The sequence below is a fragment of the Xylaria bambusicola genome, assembly GCF_022495145.1.
Source record: "Xylaria bambusicola strain CBS 139988 unplaced genomic scaffold F5B22scaffold_49, whole genome shotgun sequence".
NCBI lineage: Eukaryota > Fungi > Ascomycota > Sordariomycetes > Xylariales > Xylariaceae > Xylaria > Xylaria bambusicola.
Window position 1 is genome coordinate 6,186 of NW_025953602.1, and position 21,799 is coordinate 27,984.

The following is a 21,799-nucleotide window of genomic DNA, read 5'->3' on the forward strand; positions in this document are numbered from 1 at the left end:
AGAGTCCATCGTGTTTCTTGTATCGTTTTGTAAATGCGAATAAGATTCACGGCTCATTGGGCTACTCGAAGCCTCCATCATATGATCTGATCCTCGCGGTGTTGTGAAGAAGTTTCATAGTCAAGGCCACGTTGTCGTCATTATCACCTCAGTATCCTCCCTCTCAATACACCAATGACCTGTGAACTCAAGATCCATAGTCTCTATCCCCAAGCGCTATCGCATGCGACAGACTGGCCAGGCAGCTAATAAACGAGTCTATCAGCTCCAGTACTAGCTGGGTAGAATTAAGCGCCATCTTTAGGATCTGACGCAGCGGTATCATCCACGTCATCTTCACTGTCCTCGCCTTTCTTGCCAGACCCGGCCAATGAAGGTTCTAGAGCATCTAGGTCTGTCAATAGCCAGTACTTCTCGTCGTGTGATAGCGGTTTTGGCTTTCTCCCTTGGCTCATCGCATCTCTGATATCGGCCATCTTTTCACCCTGTAACTTAAGAATTCGCTCGTCGATGGTATCTTTAGCAAATAGACAGACTAGGTATGTCTCTTTTTGCTGACCGTGGCGTTTTATACGGCCAAATGCTTGGAGTTCAGATCCTTGGTTCCACCATGGATTCATTATAATCATTCGGTTGGCCCAGGTGATGTTGAGACCAACATTGCCAGCTTTCACCCCCATGATCATAACTTTGATATTACCCTTGATCTTGAAATCTTCAAGGTTCTTTGCCCTATCCTTCACACTAATTCCTCCATTGTAGTAAACAAAGTTTATGTTACGTTCATTGAGCAGCCGCCCTATAACTTGAGCAGAGACATACCACTCTGTGAAAATCACAATCTTGTCTCCTGGGGCTATTTCCAGCCATTCCTCGACTGTTTGGACGGCAGCCATGGTCTTGGTGCTTGCGGTGACTTGACCCTTCTCGTCGCACTTGTGGAGCCAACGACTACTTGATTGCTCCAATTGCGGTTGTCTCTCATTGAAATCATCCCCTTTCCTTTGGTAATTGCTCACTTCTACTAGTACCCTCCGACCATCTGGCATTCGAAAAACTTCGTCTCTGAGTTTCATTGGCGCTTCTTGAAGTGAAGGTTTATCGTCATCATCGTCCTCCGTTTTGATAGAAGCGACAGTTTTGCCGCATATGACACACTTGAAATGGGCTCTGCTTTTTGTAGCTACATCGCCAATTGACTTCTCGTAGCAACCTCGACACATACTATGTCCGCACTACTTAGAGGTTAGTCAAGCTAGGCATGCCTATTGATGGCCATGGGGCTTTACCTCGAGCGATTGACGTCCAACATTGGAAGGGCACTGAGTGCAGTCATCATTTTCGCTATCGTTCTTAGACTGAAGTACATCACTAATGTGATATTTCATGTCGAGTGCAATTTCGAGTGCGATTGAATAGATGCTCAGCCCTCCTGGCTGTATGCTTGAAGTTTGATCTGAAGATGGAGTGCCGTGCTCATTTGTCTTCTTAGATGACTCGATTTTGTCCAGCTCTGCGATCAAGTTCCTCAATTCTTCTGGATTCATAAAGGCTTTGATGCATCTCTCTAGAAGGAATGGATGATCGACTGCTTGTCGGAGCCAGTTAATCCGTAGGCGGAAGCTTGGTTTGAGTGCTTTCGTGTAGCTACCTTTTACTTTCTTCCTATTCTCGTCTTTTTCTTCATCTCCATTTTCGAGTCCCTCATCACATTCATCACAATCATCACCCTCAACCTCTCCCACTAAGCCCTCCATCTCCCTATCCTTCATAGCTTCCTCCATTAAACGACGCATGGCCAGTTCCAAGTGCCTTGAAAGAAAGTTAGAGCTGCCTAGGATTGTCAATTTCACCACGTACCTAGAAAGTGCTCTCTCTTCATCTGTAATAGAAACTATTCTGTCTTCGAGATGCGATTGTGGCAGCTTGCACACTGGTCGCCCTATGTACATTTGACCAGATTCTCTGAGGATGAGCATTAGATAAGATCTTAGTTGGTCGGATAGTGAGTAGACATACCGGCGAAGCATTATTTTAGCTAGGATCTGCATCGTTCGATCACGCATGCTATTCTTGAATGGAATAAGCAACATGCTTACTTCGCCCTAGAGGTGTTAGAAACTCACCGATTCGGGATCTCCCCATCTCTTAGTGAAGGCAGTCAGCTCTTCGTGGAAATCAATGCCGAGGAATCGAAAGTATGGGATACATTCTGAGTCATGTTAGTTCAAAGACGACCTGCAGTGTAAGGCATTTTTACTACCGTCCACACCATTCCGTAGAGGAGTCCCCGAGAGTACCCATTTCAGTTTCGCCTTCAATGCTGCACACGCTTTGGAGGCTATTGTCGGTGTCAGTTGTTTCATTACAGTAATCGTGCATGTTAAATGCTTACTCATTCCGTAGAGGTTCTTGATGTTGTCGCCTTCATCAAGTATGATACGGAAGAATTCAATTTTGAATAGTGGTCCATTGCCGCCTTTGAAGTCTTTGACAACTTGGCTGTAGGTTGCAAACCTATAAAAAAAAGATCAGTCATCGACGATAATAGTATAAGAAAAATCGAACATACACATAGGGGTGCGCTGCTATCCCCACAGCCTTCATTCCTCCGCGGTATTCGCACACATAGTCTTCGGTGATGTCTGTGTGCTTCTCTAACTCCCCAATCCATTGTTTCAGGAGTCCTTTATTGGGGACTATGATTAGAGTCGCACTGCGTCTGCTCTGGATTGCCTTGCTGGGTGGGGGGTTAAGAAGAAGGCAAGCAATAGACTGGACGGTCTTTCCTAGGCCCATATCATCGGCAATAATCCCACCACGACAGGTTTTTTGTGATCGTTCCTGGCGCAACATGAATGCGGCACCAACAGTCTGGTAGTCGCGTAATTGAGTTACCATCCCTTCAATGAACCCTAGTTCATTACCACACTCTTCTTTCTCTGTGTGACTTTTATATTTGTTTCCAAGTAGCTCCTTGGCTTCTGCAAACTCCCTTTCCTCTCGCTTATACTTCTCTGGGGTGTACGCGAGTGCCTCGGATTCTGTGTCTGTCTCTCTTGGCCTCCAAACGCCCATGTTCACTATTTGGTTCTTGATCTCGATCTTTCGGCGAGCAACCTTTGTTAAGCGTATTTTCTGCTTCTTCTTGGGTGTTGCTTCCATCGAACAGTTAGAGCTTCTTCTCTTTCCCTTATTACTATTCTCAGAGGTGGCATCTGCTACTCTGCTGCTAAGCTTAGAGAAATTCTTGACTTCTTTGGACACCTTCGAAGACGATTTATTTGCACTACTGCTAGTGTTGTTTGCAGTCAAATAAGAACATGGTGTTCCCTTTTCCTGGTGTTTATCCTTGACTGATTTTCTCTGCCGGTTTGAGAACGGATTATCATCATAGGCTATAGATGCCGTGATAGAATCCATACCCCTCTTGCCTAAATCTGAGCTGGCGTTCTCCCATAGGATGCCTTTAGAGTTGTGTTGCTCCATGGTCGCCCAGCATGAGATAGTGAGAGCTTGAAGAATTGAAGATATCTGAGAAAGGTGCAAAAGGCGTAGGGGTAGATTGATGACAGTTAGAAATGCCTCGTGGATGTACAAGAAACGATAAGTATTAATTATGGAATATTCGTGATATGCTGATGACGGTGAATTGGAAGGAAGAGCCGGTTGAGGGCGTCAGAAGTAGGTATTATTAATATTCGAGTACGAGCTATGATTGAAGAGCGACGCTTCGGGCAATCTCTACGGTGTTTTGTGTAGATGTGTATGCGTTAGTGGAATGGTTGCATGGGCAGCTGTTTGAAACGGAAGGCGCATGCTCCTATTGCAAAACCGGTCTGAGTGAAATAGCCCAAATGTAGGAGAACGAGGTGACAACGGCGCTGTAATTACTTTACCCAGAAGCGGTGTGTGACTCTGATCTGCAACTATGGTGGATCATGGCGACTTAACCAAGGAAGCCTGGTGAGATCGAAAGTGAGTGAGTCAAGAAGCTGAATGTCGTTTCTGTTAAGATGATTTATAGCTGTCGTCTTTCGAAACCTCACCTCGGCTTGAGAAGATGAAAGAACACTCTAACTTCATGAAGAATTAAATCTCTAGAAAAAGATTGTTGTCAATGTGTGAAGTGTAGAGGAAGGTGCCGTGTGCCGCGATGGAGAAATCTGGAGGTAATCCAAGGGGGAAAGATGGGTACTTACTTAGTAATGATGCTGGTACAAGCGAGAGGGAGAGTGAACAAGATATGTGTGCGTGTGTAGTTGTATGTGCTAGAAGTGAGAAGCTGAGGAGGGTTGAGTTGTATTCCGCAGTTCACAAGGCAGCAGATGCCACAATTGCAGTGGAAGCAACTTGATTAAGGCTATTCCTGAGCGCCCGTGCGTACGCAGCTTCCATGAAAACAGCTGATTGCCTATGGTGTAGGATAACTACCTAGGATCAGTCGGCAAGGCATTGTCAGATTGATGTGAGATTGGTATCTATTAATTGAGAGAGAGTACTGAGTGACTCAAGACTTCTATTGCAGGAGTAACGACTTGGTCAAGTATTGCTTGCAACTTTCGATTGGTTAAGAGCCTTTACTATGTCAGAATCTCCTGCCGCTTTCTACAAGGAGGATAGCATTGCCATTCCATATGCAGCACTCCACAACTGCACTGATATTGAGGTATCATCTCGCTCGTCTCCACGTGCATCTGTCTTGCCACTATATCACAATCGATTATAGGAGCCTACCTCACAACAAGTGAGTGGCTGTTATCACAGATCTCTTGGTTTGCCGGCAAACGCCATTTCCATTCCATCATACCAAAACGTGCGCCTGTGCACTATCTTGCGCTGGTGTATCAAATCTTGTACACTAGCCCACCATCTTCATCATTTTCACTAAACCTGATCGTAGGTTAATAACGATTATCTCTTGCTTTGTTGGGAATAGGATAACACTTACATAATTGCACCTATAGCATCTAATTGTCTAAGTGCCTTGATGGCTTCTTCTTGTGAGAATGATGCGTCTCTTCTTCCTAGCCGTCCGTTAACTGCTTCGATTACCTTGTCCGGACCTGCTGCGTCGTCTTCAAAAAGGTCGGAATTGAGAAGCCGTCCAAGTGTGGTGCGGAATACGGCAAGCCGCTCTGGTGTGATAGGTGCGCCGAGATTGAGACTGGCAGTGCCAGCGGCGAGGTCAGCTTCCTCTTGGGTTTCCTCCTGAGTTGCTTCTCGTGTTTCGAGCTGTGAAGCAGGTATCGAAGAAGCAAACGAGATCTGAGATGTAGAAGGCTCGTTGGACGACGTAGCAGTTCCGCGAGTGGTACGGTTAGTCTGACGAGGCGTGGCGTCGTATATATCTTCTTCAACATGCTCTGCCTCAGGAGTATCAGCTGCCCTGCGGTTGGCAGCACCGTTCGAACGGCCGCCATTAGTTGAGGACTGGCCAAGACCCGTCCTTCGTGTTGAGGTTGTAGTAGTAGTAGTAGTACGAGCCGTGGAGCCTCTGTATGTGCCATCACCATCATCATCGTCGGGGCTCTCTTCGTCTGAAGAGTCTGATTCGACTTGCCGTGTCCGTCTACGCTTTTTTCGGGACTCGTCTTCGACTACTTCTTTGAAAAGCGCAAATCGTAAAATCGCTTCCGCTGCTGTTGCATCTCGTTCTTCTACTCTGTTTGACAGTCGGGATTTTGCGTGCGCAGTTGCGAGACGAATCAAGGTTTCCAGCGTTCGGACAGTCAATGGCGACGTCCTCCTCTGGTTCCCTTCCATTTCATCATTGCGCAGACCCACATAAATTTCTGCGATACGATCTGAGGCGGCCTGAGTCAGAACAGGTTTGACTCGGGTCTTACAGTATTGTATGTATTTCTTCATGAATGGTATACTGAGCACTTCATGACGTTTGTTGGCTCCACGACCAGATGTTACAGTTACGCCAGCGTGCAACATAGCATCGTATTTCTCATATACATCGGTTGGTTTCTGTGTTGCATCTTGGCTCTGGAGGGCCACGCCAAGAGACTGAGATGTATTTTCGCGGACGGGTGCGCCCTCATCGGAACCCGGCTGCCGATAACGGTGCATACGCAAAACGTGCTCGGACACTTGGCGGTCCCGGCTGTCTTCAATGTCATCTGTGACAACAAACAAAAGATCAAAACGCGATAAGAGCGAGTCTGGGAGAGCGATGTTTTTGTGAGGGTCTTTGTGCGTATCGTACTGGCCGAAGATTGGGTTGGCTGCAGCGATAACGCTACACCGAGCATTCAAGGATGTATGAATACCAGCTTTCGCTATTGTGACGGTCTGCTGTTCCATCACTTCGTGAATTGCAACACGGTCGATGTCGGACATTTTGTCAAATTCATCGATACAAACAACTCCTCGATCTGCCATCACCATGGCGCCGGCTTCTAGCCTTCTCTCACCCGTCTCCTTGTCCGACGTGACAGCTGCTGTCAAACCAACGCCAGACGAGCCACGACCTGTAGTTGCAATGGCCAAGGGCGCTGTATTGAGAACAAATCGTAGAAGTTGGGATTTTGCGGTAGAGGGGTCACCAACCATCAGAATGTTGATATCGCCTCTCAAATGTGTTCCGTTTTCCAGATTCTTCTCCATGCCACCCAGCAGCATTAGCAGTATTGCCTTCTTGATATAATCGTGGCCGTATATACTAGGCGCTAATGACTGAGAAAGTAGTTGCAAGAGGTTTTTCTTCTTCGAAATCTTGTTTATATTGCGGATATCAGTATCGGTGATTGTAGCCGTGGCTACCCCTCCGCTAGCCTTCGACGAGAGAAGAACTATATTGTTTGCCAATATGACCGTCTTAAATAACGCACTATTGTGGTTCGTGTTCCTATTACCGAGTGTTCTAAAAATACCAACAAGTTGGATTCTATCGCCTGGTTTGACCTTATCGACGAGATCATCATCTAAAACAACATCTACGCCACGAGGAAGCTGTCCAGCAGGGGCTCGTTCGGGCATTTCTTGTATTGATATTGTTTGATGGTCCCTGTACGTGCAGAAACCGTACTCGGTAAGCAAAGGATTTCCGTCTTCATCTTCTTGGGGGTAGACGCTCGAGGTGGTGACGCCAGTGGTTGTTGTTTGGTCACGATAGTCACGGTAATGGAAGATATTCTTCTTTTCGTTGAAATGTACGCTTCTGGCTACCTTGGGTCTTATCAGAGAGCACCTAGTAACGATGCCTTCAATGGACACCATGTGATTGAGGTGATTGGATGATAACGTTCTGGGGTTGCAGGCGTTGAGGCCGAAGCTGCCAGCCCAGGCGCAGTAATATAGTACGTCTTCATGCGTTTGGTCGGGACGTGCTTGTGGAATGGTCTCAACAACCTTTTTGAGTGCATAGTTGAAGGCGACAATGTAGTCGAAGGGATCGAAGAGCAGGCCGTCTGCCAGCTCAGAATTGTGGTCACGAACGTGATCGAGATTAACGACGAGCCGTCTCTGGTTCTTCTGGAGCATGAGAATAATGTCGGATCGGTAACTCCTGACATGTTGATCGTCTGTTTAGAGAGGGGCAAGCGTCAGCAACCCAAAAATGTGTTTATACTTGAACTGTGACACTTACGAGGGTCAAGGAATTCTGAAGCCAGGCGAATGCGCTCCTTGGCCGCCTCATCTCGAAGCAGAAGGGGGTCCATGATGGCCACGACTTTCGTTGTTGGTGGTTGCACGGATCAATCTTCACGAGGTAGCCAGAGATAAACAAGCCTTATTACCGTGAATATCCCTCTAATACTTGTATCTGGCTTTTGGCTTCTGACTTCTGGTTTTGGGTTGAGGTATGGACGGTAACTTGTTGCAGGTAGTTCGAAGTGTGGAATGGTGGAAAGTGGGGGAGGACGATATCGTGTTTTCTGGCGCGTTTTTGTGGCACCGCGTCGTAGATACGCGCCATCAATTAAAACACCCATTTTAGGAAATCTGTATCCTCCGAGTATCACCGGCAGTGGATTCAATGGTGAGTGGCTGTGTACATGTACCTGACGTACCTACCTAAGTACTCGGTGGTACCTAGGTATCTCTTAAGAGCTTCAGAGGGGGTTTAGTTGCTCCTAGTCTGTGCTTGGTACCTGTGAGTCGCCTAAGTTTGAACACTGAAACGTCCTGACTGACTCACCCCGAAGCCCCCATTGATAGCTGCCTTCAACCCAATCAAATTTGCCCGGGACTTCGTATGGCTGGAGCTGTGATGCTACTCATTATGAATCATTCACCTAAACTTCAAGAGCTGCAAAGATGAGTTCATCTCTCCACATAACAGTTTATATATAGATATATAGCTAAGTAGTACAGCTATCTGGCCTTTTCTCATTAGATATCCTAAGTACCTGCCCAGGTAGATAACCAAGTGTTTCGAAACCAAATAGAATACATATTATTTCACATGTTACTTGGATTCACTTTAGTTTTTCTTGATTCTGGCTTTTGCACGCCAGCTCAGCAAGCCATTGCTTTGGATACCCTCTTGGATTTTTCATTCTTCGCGCATTTCTTCATACCCATTTGTATTTCGTATATCGTCGACAATAATCGAACGTGGTCATGGCGGTCGAGGGAGCTTCATCAGGCCCTGAAACTATACCCTTTAATTCGCATGATACCGCGTTATGTGTGCTTCCTCCAAAGCGCTATTGGCCCTTGTTTGATGGGCTTCGACGCTTGTATGATAAAGGTTATGAAAAATGGCCGCCTCACATCAACCTTGTCTATCCATACGTTCAAATCGAGAACCTGTCAAGGGCGGTACGTGCATCCATAACCCCCTCCCCCCCTTTTATTTTTTCGCTTTAGCCCAGTTTCCGCACATTTGGAAGCGCCTGATGAATATACTGAATTCTCAGCTTTTACATGCATCAGAAGTATAATCTAACGCGTGAATCCATATAGTCCGAGATGATTACGTCAGTTGCGTCTCAAATGAGTATAGGCGGCGTCAAAATTCGTCTTGCTGCTGCCGATGTCTTTTCTCATAAGCACGATAACACGATTTTCGTATATGATAATGATGATGAGCGAATCGCGAGGCTATATACTTTGCGACAGGCTATCTTGACAGCATTGGGTCAAACTTCAACAACGGGCTATCGCATGCACATGACGATCGGACAAAGCGAAGAACTCAACAGTGACTCTCACAAGTTCCTCCTAGAAAAGGCATCTCTATTGCCCGAAGTAGAATGGACAGTCGATAAACTATGTATCATGGTTCGAGAGCGAAGGATAGTTGATGGAAATGCCTTTAGCCAGATGAGAGTCTGGGGAACCAGTGAGTCACATCAAAACCCCATTATCCTGAAATCAGTAGTAGGACTCTCCGGTTCTAGACACACTGTTAAATTGGATATTTTGACTCAATTCAAGCCCTTTACGTTCTAGAAATTCCTAGGTAGAGAGAGGACGCTAACTTTGAACGTTCAAGTCGACCTCACTACTTTCTCTCTAGACACCACCGATTCACCTGAGCAGTTCAACCAAAGCAAACTGCTTATCGACTCGATAGAAGGAGTATCAGAGGCTGTTAAAGAGGATGGATCTCTCGTCAATTTTCCGTATACTCTACTAGATGGAGGGAAATGGGGTTTGCATCCATTTTCTCACGTAGAGTCATCCGAAGAGATCGGCGTTGATTCCTTAAGTGTCGCAAGTTACAACGTTTTAGCGGAGTTTAAATATCCCCCTTTGAAGGCCAGATATCCACTCCTTGTTCAAAACATCCTTCAGGAAGCCATCCTGGCCGATATTCTGATCCTGCAGGAAGTTACTGACGATTTTCTTTCGTTCATCTGCCATAACAATGATATCCGCAAGCACTATCGATTCGTCAGCCACGGACCCCCGGATCAAGATGACATCGGACCACTTCCAAATCACCTGAACGTTGTGGTTCTCAGCAGGTGCCCTTTCTCCTGGACATGGCTATCGTTTAACAGACGTCATAAGGGTTCGATGATCGTCACGTTCAGGAACATTGGAAAGCAACGCGGGGATACCTTCGTACCAGTCATTCTATCGACCATTCATTTAACTAGCGGTCTCAACGATGGCTCTGTTTCATCTAAAAAACAAGAGCTTCAAGCCCTTCTCACTCATCTGACGCAAAATTATTCACAGAACCCCTGGATCCTGGCTGGTGACTTCAACATTACCACCAGTACTCACACGATTGAAGCCGCGTTCAGGAGAAAGGAGATCTCATCGCAAACAATCGCACACCTTAGCGATCTTGAGAACAGTTTTAACGAAGCGCGACTAATAGACGCTTGGGCATCTGCTCGGGTTCAGTACGGCGACCACATGGATCTCGAACATGACTTCGAGCGCCAGGTAGCGATCTATGAGGGCGAGCAAGGAGCGACGTTCGATCCCACGATCAATGACCTGGCGGCCGAGAGTGTCGGCAGTGGATTCAATAATAGACCCCAGAGATATGACCGGATACTTGTCAGTGGGGAGGACTTCATTGTTACCAACTTTGATTTATTTGGCCGAAGGCCAGGCTGCTTGGACGGAAAGACTTCAGAGAACGCAAGCGAAATTGAGGGCCAACCTATGCCCTTTGTTTCGTATGCTAGTGACCACTGGGGAGTCAGATGCTCGTTAAAATTCAATAAAGGAGCAGACCTAAGTGCAGCCGAGCTTTCTGTACCAGTACACCTCAGCCCAGCCCAAGACTCTCTAAGCGATACTTCTCAGCTCAAGAGTTGCCTCGGCGACTTAGATGTCTTTCCTTCAGAAGCAGACATTACCAGGCGGAAAGAAGGACTGGAGTTGTTGAAAGATGTTGTATTGGAGCACAACTCCAGTACAGCACGAGGCAACCCCTCCTTCGTGCTCGTCCCAGTGGGTTCATATGGGCTGGGTGTTTGGACAGCATCATCGGATATCGACTGTCTTTGTATTGGACCAATCAGTGCCAAAACCTTCTTTACTTTAGCGACGCAGAGGATTCGCAAGGCTGAGGACAAAGGTATCAGACTCCGGAGAAGAGTTAATGCCCATTCTGGCACCATGCTCGAGCTCGAGGTGTTAGGCATCAAGATGGACCTACAGTATTGTCCCTCGGCAGCTATTGCTGAGGCTTGGCCACATGTGATGAGACTACCCGCTAAAGACCCCATGTTTGCGTTACCAGTTCAGACGTTAGCGAAGCTGAAGCCAGTGAGGGACATGTACTACATTCGACGGACTATCCCCGACTATGCTGCTTTTCGAACTGCTTACCACCTGATTAGATACTGGGCAAAGCAGCGCGGTATTTACTCGGCAAAATTTGGCATGTTAAGCGGAATTCAGATCTCTGTCTTATTGACTAGAGTGTGTAAGCTTCTATCACATGGAGGGAGAATCGTTCCTTTGCCATCCATACTGACAACGTTCTTCCACCATTATGCTAATTTCAATTGGAATACGCAATTGGCATTTGATCCATTCTTTCACAAACAGCTTCGGTACGTCCGCACAGCTAGAGAACCAATGGCCATTCTAGGATTCTATCCTCCCAGTCTCAACACAGCACTTAATGCATCATTACCTTCCGTATCGACAATCTCCAACGAATTCAAACGAGCGAGTACACAACTATCGCAACAGGGTACCAATTGGACAGTATTCCTGAGCGAGACCCAAGGATTTGAGGAGTTTTTGGCCTCATATAAAACCTTCGTCAAGATTGATGTTCAATTTTGGGGAGTCTCGTTAGCAAAGGGTAGTAGCTATGTGGGCTGGCTGGAGTCTAGATGCGTAATGCTCTTAGTCGGTAAGTCCTGTTCCATACGATTTACTTACGACTCTGCTAATAGGGCTCTCATTCAGATTTAAATCGGCGCGTTCCCAATATCCATGCCCGGATCTGGCCTGCACGATTCGTCAACGAAGATGTTTCTGACAATGAAGCGGACTATCAAGGCTCCTATCTTATCGGTCTAACTAAGTTCGAGGGGACTGACGACGAAAATGTGTCCAAAGATGAAATGAAGACAACGCTGGGCTCATTACGTGCTGCCCTGCAAAAGTTTGAAGCGCAAATCCGGGGCGACGAGAAATACTTTGATTCAACTTGCTCGTGGATGAGTGCATCGCTTACTAATCGATCAGAACTTGGAAGACTGCAACTCGACAGTCGTGAATGGGGTGATTATACAATTGGTGACGATGACTTCGACGACGAAGAGGAAGAGGAAGATGAGATATCGGTTGACTCTGATGACGAGGAGCACGTTGCACATGCTGGCAAATCAAAATCCAAGAAGAAAAAGAATTTGGCGTTTGCGAGCCATGCTGCACGCCCAGCCTATATTGGCAAGTTTCGTTCTTCATCTGATGTCATCAATAGGATACGTTGGGATCCGCACATGGACAGCGGCGACTACATCGTTGGTTACGAGGATCGGTTTTTGGGGACGAAAGAGAGGGCACTCGATGCATGGAAGTCGGAACAGACGGATGAAGAGTTTATCCCGCAACATCGTATCCTGTACTTCAAGCGAAAGAGCGACGGAGTTATCGTATGGGACAGGAAGGAAAGGCGGGATACTGTATTTGGCAGCGGCATCAGCAGCATCAACGTCAAGTAGAACGATAGCAGACATTATGAGATGCGCTATTAGGGAGACATGGTCCGAGGGTGGCTATGAACAATGTGACGGTGACAAAATAAAAGAACCAACAACGTTGGACATGAGGGTACGCAGGTGAACGTGATCTCCCGAACGAACTCCTTTCTGGGCCCCTTTGGGCTAGAGTCAGGATGCCCATTGGCCGACGCCGTCAGGACACGTCAATCTCACCGCCTACATCGGTACCTACACATGGACACATGGACACATGGATGGATGTTGGAGATTCCATCCGTCACCGACAAACCCCGAATTCAGCCGATCACCTGATGCTATTGTTATGCAGGGCGTCCTTTTCATCCCTGCCGAACGTGGCCCGCCGTGTTGTCCCAAGCGTGCAAGTACTGGTACAAGCCGTCGTTATCATCTTTGTTCGAGCCTAAGCCTCGCGACTTTCCCCGATGGAGTAGGATATCTCGATCAAGTACAGGGACATGGAGAAGGATGTCTTCGTTTTCGCAACGGCCACCCCTAGGTGTGCCTGCTAGCCGCGTGCGTGTGCGCATGCATGAACGCTTGCCATTCACAATGAGATGGGGGGTTCAAGACCCCCACGCTGTAGCCGAGATATGAGGACAGTATCTAATCAGATGCTCAAATTTCTGTCAATCCTTCCTAAATATAATCTGCCTGTTTAGTTCAGACATTAGATCCTATTCAAAATGTGCGTGCCTAGGTAGGTATTGTGAGGAGAAGACATTCGTTACCTACGAGTAGAATCACGAGCGAGCCATAGCGTTGTGGTTACAACACATCTAGCCTACCTACGATCCCTAAGTGCAGTATACGCTAGCCATTTGTACCATACGCTTCACCTTTTTCTAAGTAGACTATGAGTTGAAAACAGAGAAGCGGGTTGTCAAGCTGCTCGTTAGATCTCGCTACTTATCCCACTATGCACGATCTACCGGTACACTCTTAGTAGAAATATCAGGTCTGAGCTCTATAATTTTATCTAAGCAAATATGTCACTTGGGACGATCAAAAAGCCAATAGCAAAGTGGTTCCCCTCTGCTCCCATTGAGAACTTGAAGCTGGAACAGACTGATCGCTAATAAGCATAGTATACTGCTGTCGATTGATTCGGGGCTGCTATATCTCATCCTATCTGCAAAAGAAGAACTTGGCCATCGTGTGTACCACATGTTCCACATTTAAATCCAAAATCTCTATACCAGGTTTACCTTTAGCTACTTTTACCCGCCCCTAACGTGTTAAGGGTTAGCTCCTCTATAGGGTGATATTATCAGTTCGCAACTATCCAATCTCCGGATAAGTCGTACACCAAGGGTGGGCATCGGAGATAGTGTAGTGATTCATCAAGTAGGTTTAATAAGTGTCTCTGAAGAATGAGCCGTAGTCTTCAGGTAGTCATCATAATGGCATCTGTATGGCGTTCGATATCTTGACGTCATCAATGTCAGAAGCCTTCTATTCGGACATTAGTCCTCATAAACCATAAAGAACAAGCCATTACAGACAATAAAGCTAGAAAGAACTCCATAACTGAAGAGAATGAGGAGGAATCTATAATCTGAAATAATACTCAAGTGTGTTTGGATCCTCAAATAAATTTAACCCTAACACAGACATCCCAGACCACGGCATCCCAGCACATATCCTACAGCACAACTGCGCAAGACTCTACCTAGTAGGCAGGAAAGAGGAGAATCTATCTGAAGCTCAGGACGCGCTCTAGAAATACGGCGACGTATCACGCATCGAGCTAGTCCAATGCGATCTCGAAGACTTGCAGCAGACGCACGAGGTAGCGAAAGGACTCGCCTCGTGACTGCAGCGTCTTGATGCGCTCATTCTCAACACTGGGCTTGGCCTTGGTCCTTCAGTAGTATCTTTGACCCTTTCCGTGTTACTGTCGTTAGACTTAGCTTCTTTTGGTAGCTTCGCCTACTATGTACTTTATTGAGCGTTTTTGGCTCCCTCACAGCAACCAGTACCTCAGCTAATCAAGCAGTTGGACGCGACAGTCCCCAATGAATATATATTATCGTAACGATGTTATTATCTCTATTCATTGAGCTCTGGCACGTACTTCAACACATATCTTCATTTCCGTCATCCAACATACAAGCCCATTGACATGAGCGAGACTCGATCACCGGTCTGATTTTCCTACTCCATGTTCCATATGTCCTATGTCGGGCATTTTCTTCTCTGGAAATTTGGTGAAGAGAAGATCCCTAAGCTTGTCAACAGGCGCCGTCATGAGGCCGACAACGGTCTCGAAAGGGCGCTTGTTGGGGGCTGAAGGGTGCGACCGCGTCGGAGTGAACATCTTAGTCCGTTCAAAGCTCTGGCTTAGCTCCTTCGACTCCGTCAAGCTAAGACTATTCTCCAGCTTGACGAGATGGTCTTCCTCTTCTTCCTTTATGTGAGTCTCCAGATTTTTGAAGAGCGATTGCAGGGTGGGAACATATGCTTCATCTCGAGGTTTGAGCTTCTGGAACTCATAGAGTTGCTCCTTAATCTGAAGATAAAAACGCGAGAGTTAGCGACAGACTGAGATCACTAATGCACTGGGGTTCAGGCCGTACAGTTTGATGCTGGTCCCTGTCGTTGTCGGCGATGTTCTGGCCATCCTGTACGTCTCGCTCAAATGCCGGGTATACTACAAGCTCCTCTGCGATAGAGTGGCGCGCCAATTCCCATATAAAAGCATTGCCGTAGCGTTCCTGCTCATCTGGATCTTTCGAGTTGACAGCGCGGTGGTAGTAGTCCTTCAATTGCTTATGGTCTTCCTTAATCGCTTCACTTACTTTCCATATCTGGCTGTGCCCAAGTGACTCTACTTTGGCACCCGGAAAATGCGATTCGGCGTAATGACGCTGGGCGATGGGAGCTAGTGTCTGGGCCCTGCCTGAAAGGGCGCGTTGACTTAGACGAACTGAGCGAGACAGCATCGTGAACAATTGGTGAACATACTCTACAGTTTGGCTCGTTTCGTGATGTACCCAATCATATTATCTATCAAACTGCCTCAACAAAGCCGGAAGCTTACGTCTCGATATATAAAAGGCAGGTCAAGCTGTGAATGTGCAGTGAGTGTATGACGATGATCATCATCATTATTATACAACCAAGTACGTCACGACTATGACCCCACCTTGTCTCAGTGAATCCAGCATCCTTACGACTTCCATCCATAGGGGTTATGCCATGGATACATCAGAAAAGGCTTCGTGGGATAGCTTCATTAGTTACTCGTATGTGAGTAGTGAGCGGTGATAAACCCTCAACAAGGTGCATGAAAATTATTGCTCTGCAATAACACGCCGGGATGCCGAGAGTGGGTGCCAAGAACGACTATGCTCTGGACATCAACCCAGCAATATTGGATGCCCATACATGCCGCTTCTGGACTTCTCCCGAACGAATCAAATTTTCTTCGTGGCTTTCACCATAGCCATACCTGGTTCCTGAAGGTATGCCTCCCAGAGCTTTGGGTGCTCCTTGACGACCTTAGCATTCTCATATGGCTCGACTTGAATATCAACCAGCCCAAACTTCTCATAAATCTCTGTTGATCCCGAGTAAGTTGCTTCCATACTTGAGGCCACAATATCGCTTTCGAACGAGTCTAAGGAAAATCGATACCTAACTCCGCCAGGTATGTCCTCAAAGTTTGCGTATTTGGCGCCTAGACTACCTTTGATCATTTCTGGCACACGGGGGTTGCAGGTGCGGGCGCCGAGGAATCGGCCCCCCGGCTTCTGTTTACATTATGGAGTTAGTAAATACTAGAGAAACTGAGAAATCAACCGTGTTTCGAAGCGTGCGGGAGCAATGAGACGCAAAACCTGACCATGGGGGAAATTCATGATTCCTGAAGACTAACCAGATACTTCTCAATGTTGCGGAACATGCCTTCAAGAACGTCCATGTTTTCTACGTGGTCGAAAGGCCAGTTGGCCATCACTATGTCATACTGTGGTTTTAGAGGGAGACTATCCATTCGTTGGTCAGTCACTACCGCTCAGAACGAGAATTTAATTCTCGTTCTGGAGAATATAAGAGCAACAAGGTTTAAGCCCTGTTTCGAGGGGAAATGAATGACTTTGGGAGACCAACTGATCGAGCGGCTGCGAGATGTCTGCTTCAAACCAGCGCATCACGTCGCGGTTCAAGGTTGCCTCTATGTTTTGGCCCTCGCGCATCATTCCAGGGGAGATATCGATAATATCCACGGCTGCAGCACCGGCATTAATCGCAAAGCGAGCTTTCACCCCAGAGCCGCCGGCCAGGTCCAGAATTACGGCACCTGTCGCATCGCCAATCGCGGAGATGAACAGCTCGTTGTCAAGACGAATGAGGGGCAACGTAGCAGACAAATTGGTGTCGTAATTAGTTGCTTCCGCGTCATACTCTTTTCTTACCACGTCTACCATGATGCGATACTCGGCGAGGCCCCTGAAGAATGCTTCGAAGCGGGATGGTGAGACTGAAGGAGGGGTAAAGAAACGGCGAGAGAGTGGCGTGTGAGGGGGCCTCAATGAGACATTCACACACCAACCCACGAATCTTTAGCTACGTGAGGGGAACCCATAGTGTTGACGAATGGGGATCTATAACTCGGTTCGTACAACCTCATTATCAGGCCCGTAGGGCAAGTATTACCGTCGGAAAATATTACCGTGCAATGCAGGACGCCACACTTGGCGATGCGCTGATTTCAGCTTTGACACGACGCACCACATACCGGTATGTGAAAACAGGGTTTTGGCAAAAGCACTATATTTAAAATTGAATGGTTCTGCAGCCAGTTTCTTGATTACTAATATGCCTAACCTCTTTTTGACCATTGCCAACCTTGTGTTTTGCTGCTGTCTAATGAATGAATGTCGTGAGATGCGACTAGTATTCCTTTCACACATTCATGCTTTCACGCGACGAGATACCCGGATCCTTATCCTCTCTACATTGATTTGACGTCGAATAGAGGCTACGTTGCGAGGAGATATCTTTCATGACCGGCCTCACTCGGCACCGGTAGACGCTCATACGCCAATATCACCAACTAGCAGGTATCAGGTACTTGACATTGGCCCGTGTCGATATGTCCAAGTGTCTGAATCCGGTCGCAGGTCGGGTTGCTCAAATTGCCAATCCGCAGAGACATCCATACACCAAATGAGGCGGGAAGTATACCCCACAAGCTTATTTCGCCGGCCGGACCTATTGTCCCGCTCCCCGCTCCCTCGTGCGAACACTGAACCGGACCATATGATACTGCTCGCAATCGAGAGGGAAAAGAGCGCTTCCCTCCCATCGATATGGGGTGACGAAGATAGCCCAAGAAGAGAAAGAAGCTCCTTGGTGGTCCAATGACCAGCGCTCGGATACCAAAGCGCCAGAAGGCAGCGAGGAAGAGCCGAAGGCCAGCTCCGAACATCACTACGATGCCCCAATGCACGAACCGGCCCCATATCCTTGTCACAGCTCGGCGTCGTGGGGGTTAGATAGGCTTGCCTGACCATATTTCTCCTTGAATGTCTTGCTTTGTGTGCCGCGTTGGCGGTAAGCTATCTAACTTAAAAGACTCGAGCCAATGTTGATCGTGGCCGGGAACGCTCTCTATAGCCAATATGTAAAGTACGGCTTGTTGATGAGCGTGGGGTGCAGGCACTATCGTAAACAGCTTGCCATCGCCATCAAGTATTCTGATACCGTAGATTGGCTAGGCCATATCGACGTCATGGCTGTAGGGGGATGACGAGCAGATTATATGCTTAACGTTTTTAATTACTAAAATAGGTTATCTTCTCACTGAATATAAGACTGGTATAGAGAAGGGATGAGTGCAGCATCTCACGACGAGAATATACACACCCCCGCAAGACAGTCTGGCCACCCCAGAGACACCATGGGATGTCACCAAATGGATCGGTTGCCGTCGCGGCGGGCGGCTTTTCTTGGAGACTGAGAGTGGACTGACTAATGCAGGTGTACATACGGCATGGCCGATATGGGCTCGAAAGGAAACTATTTGCGCCAATGTCATTCATACCTAAAGATTGTGGTGTTCTCGCGGCAAAGAGAAAATAAAACAATGTACTCGGATACATGTGGCATGGGGTCGGAAGGGGGGATTTCAGTATGCCGCCCAAAGGCCGCAGTTCATCCCATATAGGCTGTTGTCGCATGTGAGTCTCTCGACTCTACCCTACATAGTATTCCTCGCATGGGACATGGGCCGGTATCTTTATACGCTAGGTAGTATAGATCTACCTAGGATAGGGAGGTGAGTGGACGACAGGCTGCCAGGTTATAGACAGGGTCATTCTGGGTTCCGAAGACTGGGGCTGTTCAGAGAACGACGGCTCAAGGAAATGCACCTACGCCGTCGTCGCATCATCCATCATTGTGCGTCGTATGAGGTCGAACCATCGTTGCGAACAACACGGACATTTTGTTATTTCTTTTACTTCATCGTTTTAGAAGCGCTTGGTATCTTTTTGCCCCCTTTGACAGGTGTACCTACGTATACCAACTACCGTAACCCCCCTACGCATAAGAATATACGCACCGTAAATTTGTATTGAGACCCTGGCTCCCAGCACCGGGCTTTATCTTCCCGGATGCAGCGGGAATCGGTTCCGTATGCACAATATTGTGGGAAATGCAGGGTATGAACGGGTTGATCGATCTCAACTTGTTCCTCGGCTCCCCAGACTAGGTAGGCTTGTGCCAAATGGGCGATAGTACGGCTCGCCAAATGCCGTTGCGCATGTTCAAATAGCCAATGATAGCCTGGTTGCTTCTCTTTTTCCCCCTTTCGTCAAAATTTTCCTCGTCTTGTGTTCTGTTCTTTCTATCACCATCATGCCCCAGGCGGGCAAGAATGCGCTAATATGTACAGTACACGATATTGTCCGGGCCAATATGGGCTGACCTAGATCATTCTACATTTGCTTGTTTCGTCGTTATCAAGTTTTTTCTCATAGTTACCGTATTTTGTAATAGCGATGGGAGCAATGGTTTTGCTGCGAGTTTGAACAAGTGAAAAAAAATCCGAGATGGCATAAGTATCTTAATCAGGACGTATAAGTAGTTATACAACTCAGAAGGGGCGCCGCTTCGCATGCCTTTGAGAAGCACGGACGGCGAAGCGATATAGGTTTTTGGGTTAATGGGCGAGGCGTTTCGGTGCTCTAGCTTGGAAAGGTGAGGTGGTATTAAGAGCATGTCATTCAACAATGAATCCTTGAAAGGCCCACTAGCTACTGCAGCAGATGTGTTCTAGAAAATTTTGCATGAGTCCTGCAAATGAGCGAATCAGAGCAGAGTCCGAGAAGGGCTGTTGAGACTGTCGGCATCGATGGGCAGCATCAACACGACGTTCGCAGACCAGCCTATCCTTGCTTCTGGTAGGCTCTTCTTCGGTTTGGTTACTTTCGCCCGGATGCACCACAACTTCATGTCTTTTCCAATGACAAATGGCTCTGAGACTGCTAATGGCACTTGCCCGGCTTTGTTTCTCTACTGCGATCGCAACGTAATCTAGGGTAAGCTGGACCAGCAAGGGGCACTGCTAAAGGAGATGCCACTACCTATCAGTCTCTGCCACGCGCACTACCACGTATTCAAGGCTTGGTTTTTTGCAACCTGCTTCATGGTTTGAGGCTTGCTCTCATGCACGTATTGCGGCTACGTTACCTTACAGGACATGGTCTTGTCGTTGTAGAAAGGTAACTCCTGCATGTCACTAGTTCCAAAATTTGAAGTCTTTACTTTCTCGGGGGAAAGGCCTATTCCAGACATTGGGGCAAAACCTGGAGCATTACTAGAGTGATGCGTAAACATGGTCCGCACGGTCGTATGAGCTAAAGAGCGAACCACAGTTCTTGGTCCTTTGCTGTCGATTGTTGTAGGCAGAAAGAGTACCTCCCTCAAGTTAAGTTTCACACCTTCCCCCGGCGCCATATTAGGGGTCGTCACTAGCTTCTTGTATAAATCAGACTAGCTAGTGGTTACGTTAGACGTCGGAGTCTTATAACACTCTTCGGGCCATTGTGTGCTCGGTCCGGAGTAAATGGAACTCTCCCGAGACAAAGAGAAGGAATACGCCATTCCACGACTGGGCTTATATAGGTAGTAGTACAGAGTAACATAGCTTGTTTTCTTACAGATCGATTACACTACTAAAGTCTTTTTTTTTTTTTTTTTTTTTTTTTTTTTTTTTCAGAAAAGCTCGAAAGGCCTGGCATAAGTTCTAAGAGGCTATCCTAGCCACCGTCTGCATAACTGCTCGTGAGCATAGTTCCCGCGAGCATGACGGGGTTCTCATCTGGCAGGGTAATCTTGTACGGCCAATTCCTGAGTCTAATATCAGTCTGGAGTGACCGAACAATGGGTCGAGTTTCTTTGAGCAGCCGCGTAAGGGATGTCGATCATTTCTCGGCCTGGTTGTCGATAGCCGCTGTTGCAGTAGCCATGGGGGCTTGTGGTTGCAGTGGAGATGGGTTAATGAGAGGTGGAAATGGAAGATGAAATTACGGAAACGTGGTGGCGGGAAGAAAGCTGGCAGCCTGCAAGGAGGGTTGCAGAGGAAGGGAAATAGTACCGAATATCAAAGCAATTCTCGCGTGCGTTGATCGATAAGGCAGGCCTCTAGCCAATCACGAAACCATAAGCTGTGGATGTCCGTGTTTCGCATGTCTGCTCGATCTTGTGCAGTCGGTAACTTGCAGTCTAGGGCGATCATCAATGCTTCGTGATGGCCACAGCCTTTGGAGCGACCGGGAGCACTCGTCATTGATGCGCTCACGTATCAAGGTAGGATGTACGATCAAAAACATTACTGTCCATACTGTAGGAAGGCTTTGACGAGGAAGGCCATGTCACCTGAGACCCATGCCTTGTCGACTCATATATCTACACTACGTCAGCATGGGCCGAGGCTTCACCGCCTCGCAATGGCGCCGCGGCTTGGTACAGAATCCATTCCTACGTCCGCCATGAATTATCGTGCCTCCAATCACGATGGAGACCCAGGGCCATGATGCGATGATTGGGGGGGGGGGGGGGGGGGGGGGGCGATAAAATGGCCACACACGGTTGAGAATGGCGGCCCCGGCTTGCCGATTCGCGGGCGGGTTGTCGAAATATCCCCAGACACGACCATCGCAGGG

At 47.5% G+C, this 21,799-nt stretch overlaps 5 protein-coding genes across 5 annotated transcripts; 1 reads left to right on the forward strand and 4 right to left on the reverse strand.

Annotated features, from left to right (window-relative positions):
- Positions 1-253: 253 nt before the first annotated feature.
- On the reverse strand, positions 254-3,423 carry F5B22DRAFT_659283 (P-loop containing nucleoside triphosphate hydrolase protein; the record flags this gene model as incomplete). Its single annotated transcript, XM_047980189.1, has 9 exons — positions 254-751; positions 782-1,235; positions 1,290-1,703; positions 1,854-1,965; positions 2,020-2,072; positions 2,127-2,212; positions 2,264-2,341; positions 2,396-2,517; positions 2,573-3,423. 9 exons carry the CDS (start codon positions 3,421-3,423, stop codon positions 288-290), a joined length of 2,634 nt encoding a protein of 877 aa, XP_047827313.1. The 3' UTR covers positions 254-287.
- A 981-nt stretch (positions 3,424-4,404) lies between these two features.
- On the reverse strand, positions 4,405-7,924 carry F5B22DRAFT_620886 (MCM2/3/5 family-domain-containing protein). The gene is made up of 3 exons (XM_047975872.1): positions 7,601-7,924; positions 4,952-7,535; positions 4,405-4,893 (listed from the first exon to the last, which is right to left on the reverse strand). Exons 1-3 carry the CDS (start codon positions 7,671-7,673, stop codon positions 4,848-4,850), a joined length of 2,703 nt encoding a protein of 900 aa, XP_047827314.1. The 5' UTR covers positions 7,674-7,924; the 3' UTR covers positions 4,405-4,847.
- A 214-nt stretch (positions 7,925-8,138) lies between these two features.
- F5B22DRAFT_401308 (uncharacterized protein) lies at positions 8,139-12,733 on the forward strand. The gene is made up of 4 exons (XM_047971474.1): positions 8,139-8,778; positions 8,923-9,301; positions 9,455-11,791; positions 11,848-12,733. Exons 1-4 carry the CDS (start codon positions 8,578-8,580, stop codon positions 12,606-12,608), a joined length of 3,678 nt encoding a protein of 1,225 aa, XP_047827315.1. The 5' UTR covers positions 8,139-8,577; the 3' UTR covers positions 12,609-12,733.
- A 1,744-nt stretch (positions 12,734-14,477) lies between these two features.
- On the reverse strand, positions 14,478-15,808 carry F5B22DRAFT_401348 (uncharacterized protein). The gene is made up of 2 exons (XM_047971475.1): positions 15,206-15,808; positions 14,478-15,138 (listed from the first exon to the last, which is right to left on the reverse strand). Exons 1-2 carry the CDS (start codon positions 15,569-15,571, stop codon positions 14,767-14,769), a joined length of 738 nt encoding a protein of 245 aa, XP_047827316.1. The 5' UTR covers positions 15,572-15,808; the 3' UTR covers positions 14,478-14,766.
- Positions 15,497-17,375, reverse strand: F5B22DRAFT_401469 (S-adenosyl-L-methionine-dependent methyltransferase). The gene is made up of 4 exons (XM_047971476.1): positions 16,740-17,375; positions 16,507-16,615; positions 15,594-16,381; positions 15,497-15,528 (listed from the first exon to the last, which is right to left on the reverse strand). Exons 1-3 carry the CDS (start codon positions 17,054-17,056, stop codon positions 16,046-16,048), a joined length of 762 nt encoding a protein of 253 aa, XP_047827317.1. The 5' UTR covers positions 17,057-17,375; the 3' UTR covers positions 15,497-15,528; positions 15,594-16,045.
- Between the last annotated feature and the right edge of the window lie 4,424 nt (positions 17,376-21,799).

Excerpts from the sequence above, each read along its gene's own strand:
- F5B22DRAFT_620886 (XM_047975872.1), bottom strand. The coding sequence starts at position 7,673 with ATGGACCCCCTTCTGCTTCGAGATGAGGCGGCCAAGGAGCGCATTCGC. Across the intron at positions 7,536-7,600 it reads TTCAGAATTCCTTGACCCTC|ACGATCAACATGTCAGGAGT; the intron begins GTAAGTGTCACA and ends CTCTCTAAACAG. Across the intron at positions 4,894-4,951 it reads GATGCTATAGGTGCAATTAT|GTTTAGTGAAAATGATGAAG; the intron begins GTAAGTGTTATC and ends ACCTACGATCAG.
- F5B22DRAFT_401308 (XM_047971474.1), top strand. The coding sequence starts at position 8,578 with ATGGCGGTCGAGGGAGCTTCATCAGGCCCTGAAACTATACCCTTTAAT. Across the intron at positions 9,302-9,454 it reads GATGAGAGTCTGGGGAACCA|TCGACCTCACTACTTTCTCT; the intron begins GTGAGTCACATC and ends TGAACGTTCAAG. Across the intron at positions 11,792-11,847 it reads ATGCGTAATGCTCTTAGTCG|ATTTAAATCGGCGCGTTCCC; the intron begins GTAAGTCCTGTT and ends GCTCTCATTCAG.
- F5B22DRAFT_401348 (XM_047971475.1), bottom strand. The coding sequence starts at position 15,571 with ATGCTGTCTCGCTCAGTTCGTCTAAGTCAACGCGCCCTTTCAGGCAGG. Across the intron at positions 15,139-15,205 it reads ACAGGGACCAGCATCAAACT|ATTAAGGAGCAACTCTATGA; the intron begins GTACGGCCTGAA and ends TTTTATCTTCAG.
- F5B22DRAFT_401469 (XM_047971476.1), bottom strand. The coding sequence starts at position 17,056 with ATGGTAGACGTGGTAAGAAAAGAGTATGACGCGGAAGCAACTAATTAC. Across the intron at positions 16,616-16,739 it reads ATCTCGCAGCCGCTCGATCA|TCTCCCTCTAAAACCACAGT; the intron begins GTTGGTCTCCCA and ends ACGAATGGATAG. Across the intron at positions 16,382-16,506 it reads GCAACATTGAGAAGTATCTG|AAGCCGGGGGGCCGATTCCT; the intron begins GTTAGTCTTCAG and ends TAATGTAAACAG.